Source organism: Bacillus rossius, chromosome 12 (assembly GCF_032445375.1).
Source record: "Bacillus rossius redtenbacheri isolate Brsri chromosome 12, Brsri_v3, whole genome shotgun sequence".
NCBI lineage: Eukaryota > Metazoa > Arthropoda > Insecta > Phasmatodea > Bacillidae > Bacillus > Bacillus rossius.
This window is the reverse complement of record NC_086339.1, coordinates 10,149,822-10,173,900: the sequence shown is the minus strand read 5'-3', so window position 1 is coordinate 10,173,900 and position 24,079 is coordinate 10,149,822. Positions and strand designations below refer to the sequence as shown.

Below are 24,079 nucleotides of genomic sequence, written 5' to 3'. Positions count from 1 at the left end.
CCCTGCTTGGCCCACTAGGGCCGGCGGCGGTGTTGCGTGAGATGATTTTAAATAAGAGACGTGGAGTTGAGGTGGCGGTGTCGTACCTTTTATTCAGAGGAGCGAGTCGTACACAATACAACACTCTACAGAGGTCCCCGGGGGTTTTTTACTTGTTATTCCGTGGCGCCGTATTGTTTGTGTTCCGCGTTACGTGGCCTCGGATGCTGTTATGTCTCAGACGTCTCACTGGGTACGCAGGTAACGTAATTTCGTAACACAAAGGCGGGACACAAAATACACTGAATTAAGGGGGCGCGTACAAGTTACGTGGCACTCGTTACTCGGGTAACGTAAGTTAGCAATACAAAATACGGGATACAAAAATACACTGAATTAAGGGGGTGCGCACAAGTTACGTGGCACTCGTTACTCGGGTAACGTAAGTTAGCAATACAAAACACGGGATACAAAAATACACTGGATTAAGGGGGCGCGCACAAGTTACGTGGCACTCGTTACTCGGGTAACGTAAGTTAGCAGTACAAAATACGGGATACAAAAATACACTGAATTAAGGGGGCGGGCGATTGGAGACGGCCAATCCCGTATGCAAATGTCTCGGCGCGGGTGTTGTGCCCACTGTGGTGAAACACGCACCGCAATTAAGTTTGTCCAAGTTCCCTTGCGGGTTTGTGGTCAGCGCCGTGCGCGTGACCTTAAATAAAGTTCTGTACGTTGCGGGAGACGGCCCGTGCCGTATGCTGAAGAGCAGCCCCGCTGACCAAGTGTGGTGCGGGGTGTCCTTAAGTTGATGCGGCCGGATTAGGTCCTGGACCGAAAAAAGGGACCGGGTACTCACGGAGAGGTTGACGCCGTCCCCGCTACCTCTGATTATTTAGACGTGATTTTGTTAGGTTCGTGTTCTCAGGGAAGGTTCGGCCTTGTGGCTAGAGGTAGGGGTCAACGCAGTAGGGCCCCCCGAGCTGTTGAGGCCACTCGGGACGCCTGAATAATAACACAAAACCTCTTCAGATAGTTGGTGAATTTAATACAGCACAGCCCAATACATGGTGCTGCCCGTTCTGGCCGTAACGGTTTGCCCGACGCGACTAGTCACACGCGCAGCTCACTTCCTCAGTGGCGGCTCACGATTCTTATGCGCGTGAGGGGCAGACTCGTATACGTGACGCGAAAGTTACAAAAGACACTCTGACATGGCACACGATATTTTGAAGCACAATACACTACACTAATACCTAGCTCTGGATAAACTGGGCTAGCAACACGTAGGCCCGTGTATCCGGCGACTCTACGTGGTGTCTAGGTGTGTCCCAGGGACTGAATCGTTATTAAGTTTGGTGGCGCACTGCCGTACGACGGTGATACATAAGCCCTGACATGACGAATTACACTTAGGCGAACAACTATTCCACTAACACATTACACTTGATAAACTGGGCTAGCAACACGTAGGCCCGTGTCTCCGGCGACTCTACGTGGTGTCTAGGTGTGTCCCAGGGACTGAATCGTTTTTAAGTTGGATGGCACGTGTCGCCTACTGGCTGCCCCGTGCGGGCCAAAACTAAGTAGCCTGTAGGCTAGGTTGGGCGTGAAGCGCCGACGTAAAACCACATACTCTCCCCACAGTACTTACGTATGACGTAAAACACTCATCTCGGAGCACTGATTGAATTAAGTTAAGTACCTCATGGTAAATTTAGGCCGACCGCGGAACTGTACAAAAGGTTGAAAAGAAATTACACTATGGAAAACTACATGTCGGTGAATGCAAAGGTTGAAGGTTCCGCGTTGCGCGCAGGCTGCCGGCCTGGTTGAGCTCTCGAAGGACACTGCCTGTGTCGCCGCGCGCGACCCCCCCTCCCCCGCCAGCCCTCCCGCGGAAACGTGTGAATTTCGCGGGAAACTGAACCGGCCAGGTTCGGGACAAATCGCACATTGAAACATGATTTTGCAAAGACTTAATTATTAATTAATAAAAAATAATGTTTAATAAAATCCTGTGGAAAAACATAATTATAACAATTTGTTGTAGTGCGGCGGAAGGATATGCCACACCCGGCCGGATCCTTCCGCCGGCGCAGCACTCGTTGCACGGCGATCGCCTCGACGCACGCACTACACTTAGCTGCGCGCACGGGCGCGTTCGGTGCACACGCTTCTAGGAGACGTTGATGAGGCATAGCGGTCTATGCGACATAGAGGAGCATTGGCGGTCGGCGTCAAGGTTAAGTAATAAAAGGGGTTTGGTTAATTAGTGACTATATTTACCGGACGTTACTTTCAATGTAGACAAAGGATGTTGCCTCTCCGTGGGACGTAGGTCCGCCCCGGTCCATGAGCTGCGCTGAACTGCCGAACTGGCATGGCGTCCGAGGGAGGCTCGGCCTCTCTCGCGCCAGGCGTGATTTCATTACGCTAGACTCCAAGCGGGTGTGTCTGGAAGAGATTTTATTGTCGCTAAAATCCTAATTTAATGTTTCAGGAGGAATGGGTACGGTTCTTCTCTTGTCTACTCAGGTTTCCGCGGCTTTGTATTTAATTGCTGTTCGGGTCGCCTGACTCGGGTGGGCCATGGCCAGGGGTGTGTTCCGTTAGCGGGAGCGTATACTGGCGGGTGCAGGTCGGGCTCTGGGGTGGTCGTCGGCCAGACGACGTCAAAACAAACACCATCACTGCATTCTTTAAACCGGTAATTGTTTTTATAAAACTGCATCATGTACGTTAGTCTTTATTCAGAGTCTGATTCTACAAGATTGGTTTGAAGGTTAATTGTTGCATTGGTTTTGTGTTCTGCAAGCCTCTTTGAAGAATGTGTCTAATTTAATATTCGACTTAGCTTCTTGAAAACTAGTTTTGTGTTTATATGTATTTTTGTGTGTGAAACACATAGACTTGTTTGCATTTATCAAACAGATATTGCAACAGATACAGTAGCTACTACCTTTATTATTGTTTTAGGTATAAAAATAATTAAAATTATAAAAAACCTAGAATTGTTGGAATTCATTATTTAAAAATCCAGAAACCCAAACACCATTGGAAAAACCCAGATCTGGGTGGAAAAACCCATGAGTGGCAGCCCTGCTTGTAACAATATCGCTTTGCGCCTCTCCTTCAAGGCTTCAACGCCTTCCCCTGCGCTTCCTCCCCTACATTCTTTCCCTTCTTTATCCCTTATTCGTCGTTCCTGCTCCCTCCCCTTTTTCAAGCTCCGCCCAAGTGACCGTCATCTGCGATCGGGTACTGCGCTCATTGGCCGTGGTGTTCCAGGTGAATTCTGAACTGATACTAAAGTCTCTGATACTTTTCAAGTGTACTCGTTTGCCGTACCTGATACAGGCGCGTATCAGTGACAAAGTATCATGTTGATACTTTTCGACCCATCTCTAAAGACTGTACATATATATATTTATATATTTTCAAAGTAGCGGATAAAGGCGCGACTCGTAAATGTAAACATAAATCAATCAAACAAGTGTTGTGCGAGTGTTTACCGTATGTTGTATAATTTCATGTTTTATTTTTTAACGCCGTTTACGTGATTTGAAATCATGGCAAGATCACCGAAAGTATGATAATTGTATATTCCATATCACGTATCCAAGTTTATCCTTTGATTCTTATGGCATGATCCGGAATTTTAATTTAGTACTTCGATAGATCGTGGACATAACAAAAACTAGAATATTTCAATAAACACAAATTTTGTTGCAGGTCTGTGAAAATTATTTTTTCTTTTCTTCTTCTGGTACTTTTTTTTTTCCACATATATATTTAGGATAATTCATTGTTATATCAGAAGTTTTTGTTATGTCCAGGATTTTACGATGTATTAAATTAAAACAGCAAGCATTATGCACCACAGGATCAATGTATACATTATCATGCCATCAGTATCAAGGGATAGACTTGGATATGTTAATCGGAACTTAAACTTTTTTTTGGTAAATATTTACTTGGGCGGTATTTCCGAAAAACAATGTTAAAAATCCGAAAATACCTTTATTTTATGCTCTTCAACTTCCTCTTTTCATTAAAAGTGGCGGAGGTAAGAAATTCCAAATACTTTAGGAGATATCGAATTTTTAAATTTCATCATATGTAGTTGAGTGGTATTTGCGAAAATAAATGTTAAAAATCCGAAAATACCTTTATCATATGCTCTTCAACTTCCTCTTTTCATTAAAAGCGGCGGAGATAAGAAATTCCAAATACTTTAGGAGATATCAAATTTTTTAATTTTGCAATACAAGACCTGTGGAACCATTCGAGCGGCGCCATTTTTGTTATTTTGCCGTGTGTTCGTGAATACGTGAATCGTGAATGCGTAATTAATAAAATGGTTGATTAGGTCAGGTCAGTTACATTATTAATACTTTCAAACTAAGCCGACATTAAAAATTATTTTGTGAATTAATTTTAATGGCTGTTTAGTTTTAAAATATTTATAATGTAACTGACCTGACCAAACAAACCCGGACAGAGGGTGAACAGTAAACTAAAATGGTCGATTAGGTCAGGTCAGTTACATTATAAATACTTTCAAACTAAGGTGATATTAAAAATAATGTGAATTAATTTTAATTATTCTTTAGTTTTAAATTATTTATAATGTAACCGACCTTACATAACAAACCCGTAACAAAGGATGTACAGTAACAACTCACGTAAATTATTTTGTTACTTATTACTTGCGCAACAATATCAAAATAACAAATAAGACTTTAAAATTAGAAACGTTAAAAACTCACCTAAGTTGGAGGTGGTAATTAAACACCGTTTTAAACAATAATTGAACTAAATAATCACGTATTAGTTCATTTGAATTCTGGCCTATCACGAACAATCACGTGACATCATTATCCAATAAAAAAATAGATACTCGTACGTAAACAAGAAACAATGGTGCACGCACGCCACAGGAATGCGCTGGTTTTGTGCTGAAATTTAAAAATTCGATATCTCCTAAAGTATTTGGAATTTCTAATCTCCGCCGCTTTTAATGAAAAGAGGAATTTGAAGAGCATATAATAAAGGTATTTTCGGATTTTTAACATTTTTTTTCGCAAATACCGCTCAACTACATATGAAGAAATTTAAAAATTCTATATCTCCTAAAGTATTTGGAATTTCTAATCTCCGCCGATTTTAATGAAAAGAGGTAGTTGAAGAGCATAAAATAAAGGTATTTTCGGATTTTTAACATTTTTTTTCGGAAATACCGCCCAAGTAAATATTTACTTCGGCAACTTATCAGTAGTGTCAAGTTTACTTACGGGTTCATAAAAAAAAAATCTGTAACGTAGACTGCATATGTTAACACCAGGAGATCACATTAGAGCTGAGATTTACTATACTATAAACATAAAATACAACAAATATTCTTTAGCATTCACACGAGAACCCTCTCCTGAAACCATGCTGTCTGTCGTCCACCCACCCTAAGTCATTCATTTCCCCCACCACATATGTGCCACCTAGGACATATGTGCCTACCAGACTCTTCATTATTTTCCCTACACAGGACGTCAGGCTGATTGGTCTGTAGTTCGCTGGGTTTGCCTTATCCCTCCTCCCTTACAAATTGGTATCACCGGGGAGAGCAGTGGACAGAGTGTGGAGGTAAAACGTTAATAAAATTCACTTTTGATTTTCTAAAACTTAATAAATAAAACACCCAGGATAAATTAGTACAGTTTGAACCTTAATTAACCTAGGTAATTGGGTGTGGGGGTGGGGGGTGGGCGATAGAAAAGCACGGATAAGTGAAAATCACGGATAATCAAATTCAAATGTATTTAGGTTACACAATACAGCAAAATTTGGAAGTAATTTGTACAAAACAAATGTACAAGTATTACTAACACTAATTTTTAATTTTTAAAATTATATATGAATAAAATTATTTGTAATGACATACAGGTTTACTCCATTCTTGTACCTTCCATAATGAATTACACTTTGTGGGCTTGGTTCCAACCCCACCCCCCAATTTAATTTTGAGAATCCGGTTAACCGAATGCCTGGATAATCAATGTTCTACTTTAATTTTATTTTCAAACAATAATAAAATTCTCTATTGTGGTGATTGCAGCATCATGCGTGCGGAACAGGTGAACTCATTTTCAGTTACATTTTATCTCTTTCAATAAATATCAATGGGAATATTTTAAAATTGAAGAAAGGTTCCATGAAAACATTTTATAAAATAATTTATTTTACCTTTAGCAATTATATATTTCTTCCCTTAAATAAGGGAGGGGGCAATAAATACCAGCTGTTACACGTGTGACATGTATTTACTACCACATATCACACTTTAACCAGGGATATTAAGTCAACTAGAACTATAAATAAAGATTTGGAAGATTTGATATTTTTACAATTATCTTTAGAGAATGTTTTGTAAATAATGAGCTGTACAAGAAAAAACAAATTTTAGAGGAGTTACAGATTTTCTTTTAGTGTCACATGTGGTACATTGTACACCCAATTAAGTATCTAGTACTACATACAATCAATGTTCCCAAATATGTAATGAAATAAAATTACCTCTGCTAACAAGGTGGGCTATTTAGAAACATTTAATAAATTTTATGCTTTGCAAAAAAAAAACTTTTTAATGATAACCATTGTCTGTGAAATTAACCGTTGCTTTCTGCTTGAATGTGGTGGTCTCTATTAGGAGCAGCTTGAATCAGTTGGATGAAGGTGTATTGGTTTGTATGTTGGTAGGAGGCAATCGTGATGGTGCTGGATGTTGGCGGGCCTGCTGTGCAGAAATGCGACGCCAGCGGCTCAAGCTTCCTGGACAAGTCTTGCTCCTGCGTGTCCAAGATCCTGCAGCGGAAGGTACATGCCAACGACGGCCCATTCCCCTCTCACATGGTCCGGGCCAGCCAAACAGTCGCTAGCAGGATTCGCCACATTCATTTGATTGGTCAGACTGTTTCTGGAAGAAGCAGTAAAAAAATAGTGATCTCATTAGCTCTGCATAATTCTTAGTAACGAAAATTTCTCAATCCTATGAAATTTTGCTTGAACACATAAACGGCTTGATGAATTTGTCTACTTTAAATACACTCACATTAAATTGTAAAGTGTAAATGTATTCTGTACATATTGACACTGCCCGTAACTTGTTCTGTTTGCTGAGAATAAAATGAAATGAAAAAGGCTGGAGAGTGTGAGAAAAAGATTATTAGCACTGGTTTTGCCACATAGCATAGATTTAGCGTGCAGAAAGACTTTTAACAGATGTCATAAGTGTCTCATAATTTATGAAAATACGTTGATACCTAGTGATGAGCTCTCTTCCATCACTGCATCACATGTCAGTGAGAGAAGACTGCTGTCAGTTAATCACTTACCTAATCAGTTCAAACATCAAAAAAAAAAATTTAATTTTTTTTATACTTGAATCTTATACTTTATAAAATAAGTGTAATACAGCTTTGCCAAGAACAATATTCGCAATTGAATCCAACTTCAAAAATATTTACACATTCATTTTGATGATCGCTTTGCACCAAAAAACTAATATTCACACCTGCTTGCTCTTGATACGTAGCTTGGACACCTCACTGCCCAAGCACAGACCTCACACCGTTAAAGCCTGGTCTCTGTGACTGTGGGCGACGTCTCCACAGCGTTGGGCCTTCAGTGGAAATCTCAGGTTCAAAGACCCAGTGGCGTGAGGGTTTGCAGGTCTGAACCTGTCTCGCGCGTCAGCTCGTAGCCACGTGTTTTCCGTGGTCGAGAAACACGATTTTGCGTCTCCTGTTGGTTGAAGGTTTGGCTGCCATCATGATGCCGTTTCTCAGGGTGTGTCCAAGTGTGAGACATACTTGCTGTGCAAGGACCATTTAACCACTCCAAAATTGGCCAAAGCTTGTATGACAGCTTCATGGCTCGGCTAGCTTTGTACTGTTGTTGTAGACAAAATTCGTGGCCTATTGTAATTATTACATCAACTAAAGCTGCTCTTTTGAAATAATAAGCGATTTTATCCCAGAGTCTGTTCATTAATAGCAAGAGATAGAAGAGTAAAGAAGCTTAGGAATATAAAAATATTATTCATACCTTGTTGTGCCAGTATATACGTTAGATATTTCAGAACATCAGTAGCAACATTATTTTAAAGTGTAAGATGAGCCAACATGAGCCAACACAGTCGCCACCTAGCATAGTGCTCTGTGGTTGGTATTCCAGTGGTGCTTTGAGGAGGCAGAGTTGCTGCGTGTTAGTAGGAGCTATTACACGTCCGTCCTGAAGCCATTGTGTCTCTTCACATTCGGTGCTAGAGGTCGAGGCAAGTTCGACGTGGAGACGTTCATCGACTTGCAGCAAGAGCGAACATCGGGATGTATGAGCAGACGCGTGGTCGCAGAGAGGCCAGTCGCTCAGACCAAACGTTTTCATCTGTGTCAACACCAACACCACCATGGGGTTGAGGGCTGGCAACTTTGAACTAACCCCTGTGAGAGTGAAGGAATGTACGCTTACCTCAGATAAAATAAACTAATTTTTAATCCCAATCCATTCCATGTTGATTTCAGTTTTTTTTTTCCCTCCTAATAGTTTCCTGGAATCATTCCTGGCTAATGCTGGTATGTTCTTTACGATAGAACATTGCAGTTTCTTCCTGAGGTTTGGCTTACTTCCTTTGTATGTGTTCGCCTTGTACGACCTCATTGCCTACGAGATGTAAACCTTGAACACCTAACTAGTTTGCGAGAGCTAGCGGGCCAGCGAGGCGGGTGGTGTGTCGCAGATATTCGCGGAGAGCAAGGACGAGGTGGGTCTGGTGCTGATGGGCACCGAGGGCACCGACAACAGCCTGGGCTACGAGCACATCAGCGTGGCGTGCGACCTGCAGCTGGTGTCCTGGGACATGCTGGAGTCCCTGGAGCGGGACGCCAAGCCGTCGGGCGCCGCCGCCGACTGGCTGGACGCCCTGGTGGTCGCAGTCGACTTCCTGCGCGAGCAGGCCGAGTGAGTGCCCCTCTGCTCCGCTCACTGGTTGCAGGTGTTTGAATTGTAGCACATTACCAGATTAATCAGTCATTCCTTCCTGCCCCTACCTATACACTTTTTAACTGTTTTCTGCATTATCAAATTAGCTTTGTCATGTTAAGGCAGCACTTTTGGTTATCAAAGAAATTGCCTGCTTTGGAGTCTGATTTGAAGAATTAAACTACAGCAGCAAGACACCGAGTTCCATTAGCCTTTTCACATGAATAACATATAGGTACGTAGCATTCCTAAACACCCAGGTTAGTTTAGCAGTGTGGATACACAAAGAAAAAAAAAACAGAATTTGACTTAACGTCTTTTTGTGTTTGAAGATGGTGGCTGCTAAATGTTTTCATTTGTATACATTAGGATAAAAATTCAAACATGATGGCAATATTTTTTATTCTTCCAAAAAAATACTTCAGTTTTGTCTTGCTCAGCGTGTGCCTGCAAATTGCAGATCCGCCATCTTTTCGAGGTTCCTGAGACTTCCACGCAGGCTAGCACTCCGTGATTATGCATTTCTGTTTCATATTCATGGAATTACTCCTACCAAATTCCGTGTGGAGAGAGCTAAGAAGTTTACACTCAAAAAAGTGCTACTGCTTTTACAACGCTCACGGAATTCGTAATGAAGGTTTTTAGGTTTTTCGGGAGCAATGAAACACAGTTTTTGATGGTTGTGTGTGTAAAGTAGGCATTTGGTGTTGGGCTCAGAAGTATTTGTGCGACGGATCGTGTGGGTGGTTCCAGGGGCAAGAAGTTCACGGAGTGGAAGGTGGTGCTCCTGTCGAGCCTGGGCAGGGTTCGCGACCCCGAGCAGGTGGACATCATCGTCCAGACGCTGCTGGACCAGCGTGTCAGCCTCGTGGTCATGTGAGTGCCCCTGCAGGCTGCCCACCAAGCAGGGCCGGCGCGTCCACACAGGCGAACCAGGCAACCGCCTAGGGCGCCAAGTAGCTGGGGGCGGCGCAGCACGACACATAACAGCTCATATCACATGTTTAACGATTATTGAAACTAGATGAAAATGGATTTTTGTAACAGTTAGGAATGTTTATATTGATATAAGTAATTATTTAAAGTCCACGGTGACCTGTTTATGATTTGTAATAAGTAAAAACGTAATAAAAAAAACACAAGCCTGCTTACATTTGATTGTTGACAAAATCTTAGGCTTACGTGATGTATTTTGAGGCAAGGAAAAAATTTTTTGGGGTGTCCGGCTGGGGGGGGGCATTAACGTTTTTCGCCTAGGGCGCCAATTTACCTTGCACCGGCCCTGCCACCAAGGAAACTGTGCGCGACTGCGTTCATCTGCAGAAGGGACCTTTAATTTGGGTCATGAAAATCCAAAAATTTAATCCCCAAGGGTCACCCTCGTACAAGTAGAGTTCTGTGGATACAAGTGAAGTCTTTGTTCCATATCTCGGCCTTATCCTGTTTTGGTTTGCTTTCTGTGCTACTTTATTACTGTAGGAGTAAGTGAGGCGGCATTCTTACACCCATTTCTCTCTCACCCTCATCTTTTTTACGACCCTTCGTATTAAAAAAAAGACCAGGGAGAAAGCTATTTTTTATACCCTGTGTATCACTTCCTGGCTATTGTATTTTTTTTTTAAACAAGTCCTCTTCCAGAATATATATAAAAAAAAAGGCAGGAAGCTACTCAAGCAATGCAAATACACAAACTGGGTGGGTTTATTTTTATATTTTCTCCTCCAGCAGAATGCAAGCCCAGCAAGTCAGGCTGGGCGACCGGCGGGCGGCTGGGCAGACAGCACAGTGGTGCCATCCATAGGCTTTACACGCACCGCTGAGATATTTCAACTAAACAATTTTTAATTATGCGAGATGTTATGTTAAAAATTAAAAACCAACACAGGAGAGTTATTAATGCACATATTCATCACATTGCAGTTATAATTTTTTTTTCTACCAAAACTCACATAAGGATTGTATTGCATTTTTATAAACTGAAAATCGTCATAAAATATGTGATCCATACGCGGATACTTTTTTTTTTTTTAAAAGGAACAAACAAATTTGTGAAAGCTGTTGAGAATCTTCCATTTGTCCAGCAAGCTGGAAACAACTTCGCTGAAAAAGTACATGCTCTGCCTGTGTCACTTGTGCCACCTCCGATTGCTGTTCACTTTTTGATCCTCCACCTAGTCATTTCAGATGAGGTATGACTGATGATGAAACAAGTCTGTGTAATACGTTTGTTCCCCTTCTTCCAGTTTTCGACCACTGCAGTCCCAACATTTCCTTTCAAATCTACAGTGACACTTGATTTGACTTGCAAAAAACTGGAGGAACTTGGTAATATATAAATATTATTATATTATGATAAGATCATATAAATTCCCAGTTATTATTATTCTTTATACTTTTTATTGCTAAAGTCTCCTCTGTACGTCTAGCCTTACACGCGTATTAGTGAGAGTTCACTGTAACTGACTGTCACACGGCCGTTAGTCTCCTGCTTCAGCAGTAGACGTGCAGTGTAAAACTGTGCACCACATTTTTAGCGGATGCCTCCGTGTACATTTTGATCAAAGCAGAAGAGAGATTTTTTTAAATAATTTATAGTCATGGAATTACTTTCACGAATTTTGAAGGTTCTGAAATAGCATAGTAAAAACAAATGAACACAATTTTTTTTTTTGGTTTGAATCTTTTCCCATTACGGGCTCGTAATTGGTCCTTGGGTACTGTGTGCTGTTGCAGCGGTCCGGACCCTAGCAAGGACGGTGCGGACTCCGGCAAGCAGCTCGCACAGCACATCGTCTCGAAGGTCAGTCCGGCTCCCGCTCCGCTCCACGTACCGTCCGCTTGCTCGCATCTTGACTGGCTGCTTGTTGAACTGGGAAGTTTCCGCGTAGGAAGTTCTTTGCACGCAGCAGACATGTGTGCCCAAACTCTGAAAGTTGGTCACAGTTGTTTGCTCTAAATGCTAAAGTACGGAAACTTCCTGACATTGGCTATGTATGAATGACATAAATTAATTACTGTTTAAAAAAAAAAAAATTGTAATATTTTATCAACACATTTAGATTCATTTAATTTAGATTTTGTTTACTGTATTTATTACTTTTAGATAATTAAAATAAAGATCAATTTTTGTGTGTGTATATAAATTCCTAGAAGTGTAGGTGTAACATTTGCAAAATATGTTCTCACTTCATCCCCAGTTGTAATTGCTGATGCTTATGGGAAACATGTTTGTTGCACAATGCGCTGCATGCAGTACTGGACCGGGCAGGGAATACAGACAGTGGATGGTTAGAAGGTGGGGAAGGGTTTGGGGGTTAAGACAGATTGATAACTGGAGCAGATCCCAGAACTCTGCTGAAGTTGCAGTTATCAGCGTCCCTTAAAATCTTCCTCCAAAGGAACATTCGAAGCCCTAATGTGATATCAACATTCTGGAGAGTATTAGAAATGAAAGGGCTGAGGTTAACGTTTAATGGAGATTCTGAAAGGTGGCGATATGCTAATGAAGCAATGGTGGTTTGAATGGGTGGTAGAAACAAGACTACCTTGCAAAAACCCACCAGCCACAGCAACGTCCACCATAGGTGAGTGGTCTGAGCACTCAACCACTCGGGGCCCCCATTTTATTAGATTAAGTTAACAAAGTTAAAACTGTCAGATGTATTTCCACTGGGATATTATCTGTATACCATAATTCACATTATTCCAGGTAGTAAATCAGATAAAGATTTTTTTCTAGAGAGAGGAATTTTTTAAAATATTATCATTCACTGTTAATTATAATTTTTTATTGAAGTTTTACCATAGTTAATATTTTGTAACCACAAAGTTTAGATTGGTTAGGATTTGATTTATTAAATCAGTAATCAATAATAAAATATTGAAAGCAAATATAGAACTTGGCCAGCTGCAAAAAGGGTAGATATGCAGAGATAGTGATATATATATATATACACATATAAACGTACGTGCCGGGTGTTTCGCAGATCGACGGAGTCATGTGCAGTTTCGAGGATGCGCTGGAGCAACTCATGTTCTTTCAGAACAAAGCAGTGCAGCCAGCAGCGTGGAAAGTCATCATGGAAATAGGCTCCACCATCAAGATACCAGTTGCTGGCTACCGTAAGGTTGGTAGCTCCGAGCGTTCCAGTCCTTTTCTGAATTGGATTTATTATTTCATACCACTAGGGTGACGAAAATAAACTATATGACCTGACCCTTGTACGTATCTGTCCGTCATAGATCTCTAACTTCGAAACAGTACATAAAAGTTGAAATTTGTCACATGCCTAAATTATTAAAAAGTGTACATAATTCCAAAGTCATATTAAAAATTATCTAATAATTTCACCCTTTTAGAGACTCAAACTAATTAAAAAGATTCAAACATAACATACTCAAATATATATATATATATAATGGTTATTGTTGGGTCCACACATTAACTCACTGTATATAAATAAACAGCAAAAATCATAATTAACAATGCAATAAAATAAGACATTACAATCCTGATTGTTACATTGCATTTACGTGCAATTCCATTTTGTTTACACAACACTCCGTGTTAATACAATGATCACAAATCCTTTTAACAAATATAAACACCATCTTGAGTGGCTGATGTATATTACAAAACAGAAAACATTAAATCCGTGCTTCAAGTTGTGTCCAATACAAAAAATTGGTTGTCTGTAAAGTCGGTTTACGGACGATAGTTTAACGTGACGTCATAACAAAACATTTATGAAATGATTGCATACTTTTATGAATAAAATTGAATCATTTTTATTTTAATAATAAAAGAATAAATAAAAACTTGAAATTATACTAGTGATCAGATTTTTAAAATGCAAGTATAATTAACCTTTATTGCCGAAATTGTTGTTGTAATAAGCAATGAAAACCACATTAACTTTTCACTTCACTTTATAAACAGTCGCCGAAACAGTTCACGTGTAGACAACTTGTAATTAATTTTCAAAAACTGGCGTTTAGCTATAAAGTTGAAATATAATTATATGAACAAGTTTTCATATAATAAAACTGTAATCAAATATCCATCATCAATTGTATGAATCACCGTAATTTTTTAAGTCAATTGTAACATAACCTATTATTACTGCACTCGCCGACAGCGTAACGGGACAATGTGCGTAGCGGGACACTTTTTCGTGCGTGCAGCCGGCGTTTATCGATTTATTAGACGTCACGTCAAAAACACTGAGTAATATGTAAAACAAAACGTGTTCATGTTCGACGGTTACGCAGTCCTGGCTATGGCCCTGCGCAAGTGAGGAGAGAGACATGCTCCGGTGGACTGAACTTGCTCCAGATCTCGACCACGAAGCTCCCCTCGTGGAGGAGCGCGCTCTCCGGGGACGGCAGCGCCCCGCTGCAGGAGCGGTCCTACTTCAAGGACGACGAGATGCAGACGGAGGTGTCACGCAGCGACCTCGTCAGGGGCTACTTGTTCGGCTCCACCATAGTGCCCATCGGAGGTCGGTGCCGGTCTCTCTCTCCTGCAGTTCTTGTTTTCCTGGCTCGTTGGGGTCGTTTCACACTCATTTTACGCATGGATGAGAGCAGGGCCGGTGCAAGGTAAATTGGCGCCCTAGGCGAAAAACCTTAATGCCCCCCTCCCCCCCCCCCCCAATCCCCCGGCCAGACACCCCAAAAATAATTTTCCTTGCCTCAAAATACATCACGTAAGCCTAATATTTTGTCAACAATCAAATGTAATCAGGCTTGTGTTTTTTTTTTTACTTTTTACTTATTACAAATCATAAACAGGTCACCATGGACTTTAAATAATCCCTTATATCAATATAAACATTCCAAACTGTTACAAAAATCAATTTTTATCTAGTTTCAGTAATCGTTAAACATGTTGTATCAGCTGTTATGTGTCGTGCTGCGCCGCCCACAGCTACTTGGCGCCCTGGGCGGTTGCCTGGTTCGTCTGTATGGACGCGCCGGCCCTGGATGAGAGCGTGTGTGTGGTTGCCAAAACGAGTGAATACACATTTTGTACTGGACAAGTCACTAACCTGTTGGTTTCGGAAAGTGAATTACATTTGGTTGTTCTACAAAAATATTAATCATTGCAGTTATCCTTAGAAATATAAAATTCCCTAACTTTTCTTTCACCTTACTAATACATGTTTACAACCTACACAATGACCATCATAATACGTACTTCTTTTTTCTTACACTGTAAACTTATCTTCTTACTGTTGGTTAAGTTTGCAGCCTGTGCCACCAAGTGCACACGGCTCCAGCAGACTTAATGGCACCAAGAACTTGTTCTTTCCGGGTAATCTTGTTTCTCCCCCGCAACCACTCTCATTTCGTCACCCCACATCGTCTCTAATGATGTTACGCCAAATTAATTCAATCATTCATTTACCATTCAAACTGCGTAGTATTTTTCTTGTGTTGGTTTTTACGTGAGCATTGCGTCACTTGCTCGTCCGCTTAGGGAGAGTTAAAACTAAACAATAAAATTTTGTTACCAGTGTTTCCAACTACATTGCGTCCATAAAAGAATTCCCTCTTATAAATTTTAATAGTTGATTGTGAAAGTCCCTGACCGTTGGGATTGGTCATAGTGGTCGAGATGACAGAGCTCACTTTAGCTGGCCTCCACGTTCACCTGACATATTTTTCCTTTGAGGCTTTATAACAGATTGTGTCTACGTTCCGTTGGTTACCTACTGATTCGCCAGAGTTGAGACTAAGAATTGAAGAGGCTATTACTTCCACTACTCCGGACGTGTTAACCAAAGTGTGAAAAGAATTGGACTTCATTTTGGATGTGTTGCCGTATAACTGAAGGTGTGCACATATTCAACATTTGGAAAAAAAAAACTAGGTTTGTTTACCTTCAATTCGATGTATGATGTGTTGTGAATAGTCTAAATTAAACTGTTATAATATACCATCGAAACTGAGACATTCTTTTATGGACATCCTGTACTACTTGGGTTCCGGGTTGAAGCCGCCGCACCTGTACAAATAATCGACAGTGTGCCCGATGTTTTGGCGTGCCCTGGTTGCAGCCATCTTCAATGGTGATAGCCAAACCACCAGTCGTACAGACGTGGCGTCAACCCAGAAGCCAAAAAGTAGTTCGAGGTGTAAAGTGTTTGCACTCCCAGACTAAGGGTTTTCTTAATGTGTTTTTTTTTTGTACCTGGAAGGTGTTTTTATTGGTGTTGGGAAATTTGGCGGAGTAAGATGTGGTGCAAGAGAATTTAGATTGAGAAGGTTGGTGTGGCCAGATGTGTTTTTGTTTTGTTTTGTTTTTTGTGGGGAAAAAGATATAAAAATGGTGGTGGACAGTGATGAAGAAGCTTAGGTTTGTGTTCCGTTGTGAATAAAAATAAAAAAAGGCCTTTGGAAATTAAAACCTGAGCATTTGGTTATTTGTGAGTAGTATCGTAAGGTGTTCCGAAGAGCAACGAAATAACAAAAAAGGAGGAAAAGGAAAACGGCGTCAAGGAGCTGGTACCATAGCGATGCTAGGAATCGCACAAATGTTTCTTTGTTTGCGTTTGCGGTCGGGCTGAAACAAAGAACACCACCGACCCAAGGCTCGACTTGAACGACCCCGAAGCATTACAGAGGGTGACTGCAGTGCACGGTGGTGACGGTGGTGTGGTGTCTTGCGGGTTGTCGCAGACGTGGACGAGGCGGCCATGGGCTACCGGTCAGGCCCGCGGGCGCTCAGCGTGCTCGGCTTCACCGCGCGGGCCAACATCCGGCGCCACTTCCTGCTGTGCGACACCACCCAGTACTTCACGGCGCAGGCGGGCAGCCAGGTGCGCGTTTTTCCACACCACGTCTCACTCTTAGTTTACACTACGTCGTAAATGGCTTCTGCAGTTAAACACATCAATACTAACCGGGCTTGTTGACATCAAACATCTATTAATTACGTATACCGTGTTTTCTCGTATAATCGTCGCACATTTTACTCTAAAATCAAGTTTGAAAAGTAGGTTAAAAAAAGTCTTTAAAAGAAAATTTACACGTCAAACAACTTCGTATTTCCGTTAATTAAATAAATAAGTGGTAATGGCCGAAATTAAATTTTATACTGTACCTACACCACGGCGACGCAGACGATCAGATAAAGGAAATAACGTTTAAAAACGTCGTTATAAGAAAATTTACACGTCAAACAACTTCGTATTTTTCCGTTAATTTATTAAGTAAGTGGTGATGACCGAATAAATATTAGATTTCTACTTTAAAATACATCGTTTTATACGGAAAAGATACCTACACAAAGCGCTCGGCATCTACTAGCGGGACCAAAAACATCATGCGACGTTTACACGAGAAGTTTTTTTATCCCAATTTTGACAGCCTAAAATATGGTTGCGACGATTACGCTCGTGCGACCATTGTGCGATAAAACACAGTACCATCGTTAAATATAAATTTAATTTTTTTTTTTCAATTTTGCCATTTATTTATTTTTTCAGACTACGAATTAGTGTCTATTGACAGTACAATTACAATTGTAGTCATCCTGAAAGAATAACAAATAGTAATTCAATGCTAAACACCAGTTTCGATTTCTCAGGTGAAAAACATTTGTAGCAGTCAGTTAACTATTAATAAAGGCATTCCATGAATTACCTGTATATGCTATGCTGAAACAGAGCCAACATTTTTTTTTTATATAAAATTATATTTTAAAAAAAAAATGTAAACGTTTGTTCATTTAGAGGCCTGAATATATGTATGTGTTTTTAATATTCAGTTAAGAATTAGAGATAGGGATCACGTTGGGCACAGACTCATTGCATGTAAATGTGAGTCGTGTTGGGATGTGTGTGTGTGTGTGTGCAGGGGTGCAACAACGGGGGGGGGGGGGCAAGGGTATTTTGCCCCCCCCCCCCCCCCCTTCTGAAACATTGAAGTGGGGGCAAACGGGGGCAAAGAAAGTGCTGTGTAATCAATTTTTAGATAATAAAACTGCTTAAATAGCACCACTTAAATTACAAATTTTTTCCCGGGGGAGGACCCCCGGAGGACCCCCGCGCTTCAATAGGGGGTGGATAGATGATTCTTTATAATAAGGTATGTTGCCCCCCCCCCCCCCCCCCCCTTCCCTTGGAGATTTAGTTGTTGCGCCCCTGGGTGTGTGTGTGTGTGTGTGTGAGGAGAGCTGGTGCGAGACGCGCGCGGCGCCGTGTGGCAGGCTGGGGAGGCGATGTCTGCGCTCGTCCTGGCGCTGCAGGAGCTGGACATGGTGGCCATCGCGAGGAAGGTCTACAACGCCGGCAACGCGCCCGTCATGGGCGTGCTCTTCCCCAAGTCCAGCCCGTCCTCCCAGGCGAGTGCCCCGCACCGACCTCGCAAACAAAAAACCTGCAGCGACTGCCCGCTCGCACTCTTAACGCGCGAGAGACAGACAGGAAAAAAAAAAAAAAAAAATTCTGGACAGTAATCGGCCCTGGTTGTACTGAGGGGACGGTCCCATCGTTTTTGCTTGGAGTGATTTTGGGGAAAAACTGTAGAGAACCGAAATCAGTATAGCCAGACTGAAATTAGTTTCCAGAATCAATAAATATTGTAATTTTATTTATGTAATCACACGGTTAACATACAATATTTTGAGGGATGGTACCAGGATAAGTGAAGAAAAAATTTACGTAGTAAACTTCAGAAGGTTATCAGTATTGAATTTTGTAAATTACGATATTTGGTTATTTCCTCTTATATATTTCTTCAAATCCTTTTCCTCGAATATCAAATCCTCAGAGTCGTAAGGATTTGATTTGCCCATCCCAAGTTAAAATTAAAATCTTGAATCAGAACTGCTCACTAAAGTATAGACGTATATAATTTTTATGTCACCAGCTCCTAGGTTTTGTTCCTGGCCCCTAAACGTATAGATAGCTGTCGGAAGCCCGGCTTAGCAGCCGTGGTCTCGGGAGGGAGCCGCGGCGAGCTGCGATGCCAGTGAGCAGGAGCGGGAGGTTGTGCCTCAGGTCCTGGTGTTCGCCCAGCTGCCCTTCTCCGAGGACATGCGGGAGTTCGTGTTCCCCCCGCTGCCCCGCCCCGCCGGGGACGCTGACGAGGAGACCACCGCTGTGGACCAGTTGATCGACGCCATGTTCCTGTGAGAGTGCTCGCTGTCTGATCTCCCGTACCTTCTCTTAGGGCCATGGTATCCTGTTTCGTGCTTTGCACATCATTTGTAATAAATTCATAATGTAACCATGTTCAATTGCTTGTTAATTTTTGTTTTCTACTAAAAATGTTTTTATTTAGGGATTTTTATGAACTTGATGGCAATTTTTTATGTCAGTCTTTGCACGTACTGAAAGCATAAAGTAATGAGTTATATATTGTTTAAATTAACAGTTTTGTATGTTGCCTTAGTCTTCAAAATACATATTTACTTTTTGTATATCATTTGTAAGTCAATACAAATTGTATTTCTAAAGCCCTAAAAATCTCAGGTTTACATGGTTTTGGCTAAACTTAATTTTTAGTGATTTAATGAATGATATACTACTAAATATAAAGATTTTTAAGCGAATGGTTTATCCAAATCTGTATACCTGTTTGCCGCATGAGATGTTACCGCATGTTTTCAGTAGATGCTAGGACTGACATAAAAATTTGCCTGTAAGTTCATAAAAATAATTTTATAAGGACTTGTTCAGTAGTAGTTGTATTATGAATTTATTAAAAATAATGTATAAAAACACAAAATATTAGAAGCTAAAAATTTAGGATACTACCGTTGTACCGTAACTTTAAAGGTTTCAGCCAATTTACAATTCTATTTTAAGGGTCATTGTTAGCTACATGCAAGTATTTAAATTGAGTACTTTATTGTTCGACTGGGCATTACAAACTTTTTTTTACTATTGTTATAGTTTAGCTGTCAAAGTTTCACGCAGCTTAAACTTTTAACATGCTACTTAAATGGGAAGTGAAAACATGCTACTTACTCCTTTGGAGTGAAGGAAAGAAAAGAAAAAAAAATTCGCTGTATGCTTTGGATTCAATTCGACTAATTTTCAATATTCCTGAATAACTTGATGTTTGGCCAAATTTTGAAACGCAGGATTCACCGAAAAATAGTTTTCTCGTGAATGTAAATTTAAGAAAGTAATTATTGATTTGATTTGTGGATGAATACTCGGGACGTGTAAGCGAAATGAGCGGAGAGGATTGTGGTTGCAGGGAGGGGGACGCGCTGGAGCCCCGGCGGCTCGTCGACCCGCTCCGCCAGCACTGGTACAGCTGCCTGGCCCAGCGCGCGCTGCACCCCGACCAGCCCCCGCCGCCCCTCGCCGCGCACCTGGGCGCCTCGCTCAGCTGCCCGCTGGCCGCCCACGAGCGCCTGGCCGACACCCTGGCCCGCCGGCTCACCGCGCTCTTCCCCCTCGAGGAGGCGGCAGCCCGCCCCTCCCGGCGGGGAGCGCGGGACGTCTTCAAGCGGTGGGTCCCGCCGGAACACTCCTGGCATCGGTCAGGTCACACAGCCTAATGTCTATTCGCGCATTAAGGTTTTTCGCCTAGGGCGCCAATTTACCTTGCACCGGCCCTGTTTGTGTGCTGCAGGCAGGTGGGTGAGGATTCGCAGCCCTTGGCAGAAGGGGAGTTGAAACCTCTGCTGGAGCAGCTGTCGCGGGACGTGGTGCAGGTGGGCACGCTCTCGCCGGCCGACGACTTCCTGGCGCTGCTGAAGCAGGGCGAGCCCTTCCCGAGTGGTGAGCTTTCCCTCTGTTCCTGTCTCCCGTTCTCTCTCTTTCCCTCACCTTCTCTCTCTAATACTCTTGTCTTTCTCTCTCTGTCTCTCGTCATTTACTTCTCATTCCTATATCCCTTTTCCCTTTTCCTCTTTATCTACCAATTTTTTTTTTGTCTCTTGTCCCTTCATGCCAGACACGTATCTGTGTTGCAGTATTTCACAGAAATCCGAAAAATGACATGCCCAAATTTACACCTCCAGATATTTGTTTGCCATATTTTTTCCCTCTCAACACAAAATTTTTTTTTTTTCATAATAAGTATGTATTGGAATGATTAGTGGTGATGGGTGAAATGGATTCACATATACACACCACCAATTTATAGAATATGAAGCCCTAACATTAAGACTTATTTGAATTTATCACATGTTTAAACAAACACAGTTTCAAATACAAAAAAGTTAAATTGAATACCAACAGTTTACTTCATTTATGCATTAATATTGATTTTAGACCTGTACTTTGAAAAAAAAAGTGTTTAGTATGGATGCAATTAAAATAATAGTTTGTGCGCTTCAGAACTGTATGAGGGTACAGGTACTCATCACTTAACTTGCATGGTTTTTTTATTTTATTTTTTGGTTAGTTGTGTTGATTCAGTGTTTACTTGACAATAAATCAACAATTAATTTTTAATTTTTAAAAAAAAATATATTATTGATAGGTTGACATGTTCAGAGAGCATGCTACGCAGATACACCATGAGTAGGGGCAGGAAATTTTCGCAAAAAAATCTGAACGCCTACTAGACTGCAACAAGGTATACCCACACCAGCGGTTTCTTCCTTGTGATTGGCGACCATCTGCGAGAGAAGTCGTTGCCTTGTTTGCACAAGCCACTCAGGACGCGTTTGCTTCCACACTGAATTAGTGTGATTGGTTGTTGTAACAATCGACATGCACCTCAGAGTAACTCACCCAATCACGAAACACAGACGATGCTACAGTGTTTTAACTTCCAGCTATACTCTCGGGATCTTTTCGCGAAATTTTCATGGCCCTAGCCACGAGTGACGGACTTGCGGCCGGTGCTTGCAGTGTGCCAGCAGATGGCGGGCGTCATCGAGAAGCTGGTGACGTGCTCGTTCGGCACGGACGACTACGGGAAGGCAGTGGAGGCGGCGCGGGCGCTCAGGACCAAGTGCCGGGAGTTGAACCCGCAGCCCTACAACGAGTGGCTGCCCCGGCTGCGCAAGAAGCTCGAGGAGAGCCACAAGGCCGCCTTCCTGGAGCTGCTCCGAGGTCCGCCCGCCAGCGGTTTTGTAATCCTTACTCCACCAAAACAATAGTAAATTAGATATGCTGCATTTCTACAATAAAAAAAGATCCATTCGGAACATTAAAAATAAACTAGCGGGCATTTGTGGTTTAAAGATTCAATAAGAGATGCACAATGAAACAAATTAAATTAATTTTTTGATCCATGTGCTTTTGGTACAATTTTTTGTCTGGAAACGACGACATGAATTGAATTTTAAACGATAATGTGGGTTACTTTTTTTTTTTAAATTTAAATAAGTTTATGTAAAATGTTACTTAATTCCATGATATAACTTGGCATTTCGGTGTTATGCGGTTGTTTAGCTAGCTTTTCAGCATTATTTTGTTTTTATCGCAATCCACCATATAATCCTGCCCCTACCAATGTATATAGAAGTTAAACTATTTGTAGCAGCCAGTCACTATTTTCTTCAGGCATTCAGTTAAGTTTTACACTGTGCTTTAACGAAACTGAATTTTAAAAATTGAATAATTGTCATGGCGTAAAATCCTGTTAAAAACTAAGATGACATCCTGCAGTTTCTACATCTCCTCCTTAATGAGGTTCGACTGTACGTAACCCTTCAAAAACTAAAACAGCAGCAACAATAAGCATAGTGATTTCTGCGTTTGGGGTCGGACCATCCCTTGTCGACAGTAAGACTGGGTCTCTGTGCAGCGGGGCAGCTCGGGCCAATCAGCAGCGAGGAGCACCCTGGCAGCACGGTGAGCGTGCCCGAGGCTGGGAGGTTCTTCGACGAGTCGAGCCGTGCGACTGCCGCCGCGCCCGACGATCTAGACGAGGAGGACCTGGTACGTCACGCCCGGGGTAGCTCGGCACATCCGCAGCAGTCCGTCATGCATCGATTGGGCTGATGATGTGTGCTAAAATACAGAATAACACTGGGGAAAAATTAAAAATACAGTTAAAACTGTGTTCGGGTTGGATCCGATGTACTTCTTAGGCACAGAAAGCTTAATGTGGATTAATCTCCACTATCTTCAATTTTTAAATATTATCTGCATCCTGCAGTACTGATTTATTTTGTATTTTATTTCAATACTTGGCTAACCTTAGAACACTTATTGAAGTAAGCATTTGTGGCCTTGTTAACGTCTTCTGAAGTTTCTGAAGTGAAATTTTTCATTTATTTTCAGTGCATTTAATCTGCTCTAGCTATTTTTGAGATCATCCTTCTTTAAAAAATGAGATTGAACTCATGCGAAACACACCGGTCATTTTTTGTTGTGCAGTGTAAAATTCATGAAGTAGTAGTTAGGCCACTCTGCTAGCCCAAGTGTGTTTCTCTCTGCTGCAGTTCGACCAAATGTAGCAGTCCGTGTCGACCAGAGGTGTCGCGTCCTTGTCTGTCTGCTGCCGAGGGTTGGCTGGACGCTCCTCCGAGCAGGGCAGCTGATGAAACGCTCTGCTCCGTGGTCCAGAAACACATTTCAAGTGTTAAATAAACTCTCCTCTGTAACTTTGTATACATTTATCTGGAGTACCGTTGTTGGTTTTACTTTTGTGAAATAAATATTTCATTAAAAATGTTTGATAACTGAAACTTGTTTCTCCTTGATTTTCGATGGATGTGATACCCATAAGTGCTGTCCACTCTCCACACTGCACTCTGCCTTGAGAAATATGTAAGCTCTCTGCCTTGAGAAATGTGAAAGCACGAAGATTACAAAAATTAATTCATGTGCGATATGGTTTGACAATCCATTATTTTTTTGTGGAAAAAATTAATAAAGCAAGTTGCAACAGTCAGTATGGCTGGGTTCAATTTTGATTAACTGTTTTCGTATTGGAAAATTTCTTTCATAACGTTCAGGACTGGGCATTGTGCGATACATGGTTTTCTGCTGTCCGCACGAATGCTTACAGGTGACTTGATGAACCTAAGTACTCAGTATTCAAGATTAACATAAACATGTATAAATTAATTATTATTTAATTTATTAAAATAATCTAAATTAATTTAATAATGAAAATCAATAAGTATGCTGAACGT

At 41.5% G+C, this 24,079-nt stretch overlaps 1 protein-coding gene across 2 annotated transcripts; it reads left to right on the top strand.

Annotated features, from left to right (window-relative positions):
• Positions 1-3,208: 3,208 nt before the first annotated feature.
• Positions 3,209-23,629, top strand: LOC134537502 (X-ray repair cross-complementing protein 5-like). Of its 2 annotated transcripts, none has more exons than XM_063378003.1 (15): positions 3,209-3,273; positions 6,739-6,855; positions 8,777-8,997; positions 9,772-9,894; positions 11,752-11,818; positions 13,005-13,145; positions 14,354-14,519; positions 16,702-16,841; positions 18,233-18,367; positions 19,026-19,156; positions 20,233-20,490; positions 20,614-20,762; positions 21,843-22,046; positions 22,744-22,877; positions 23,384-23,629. In XM_063378003.1, exons 2-15 carry the CDS (start codon positions 6,751-6,753, stop codon positions 23,396-23,398), a joined length of 1,989 nt encoding a protein of 662 aa, XP_063234073.1. In that variant the 5' UTR covers positions 3,209-3,273; positions 6,739-6,750; the 3' UTR covers positions 23,399-23,629. The 2 variants fall into 2 exon arrangements, with proteins under 2 accessions (XP_063234073.1, XP_063234072.1); XM_063378002.1 differs by lacking the exon at positions 3,209-3,273 and adding an exon at positions 3,342-3,572.
• The last annotated feature ends 450 nt before the right edge of the window (positions 23,630-24,079 follow it).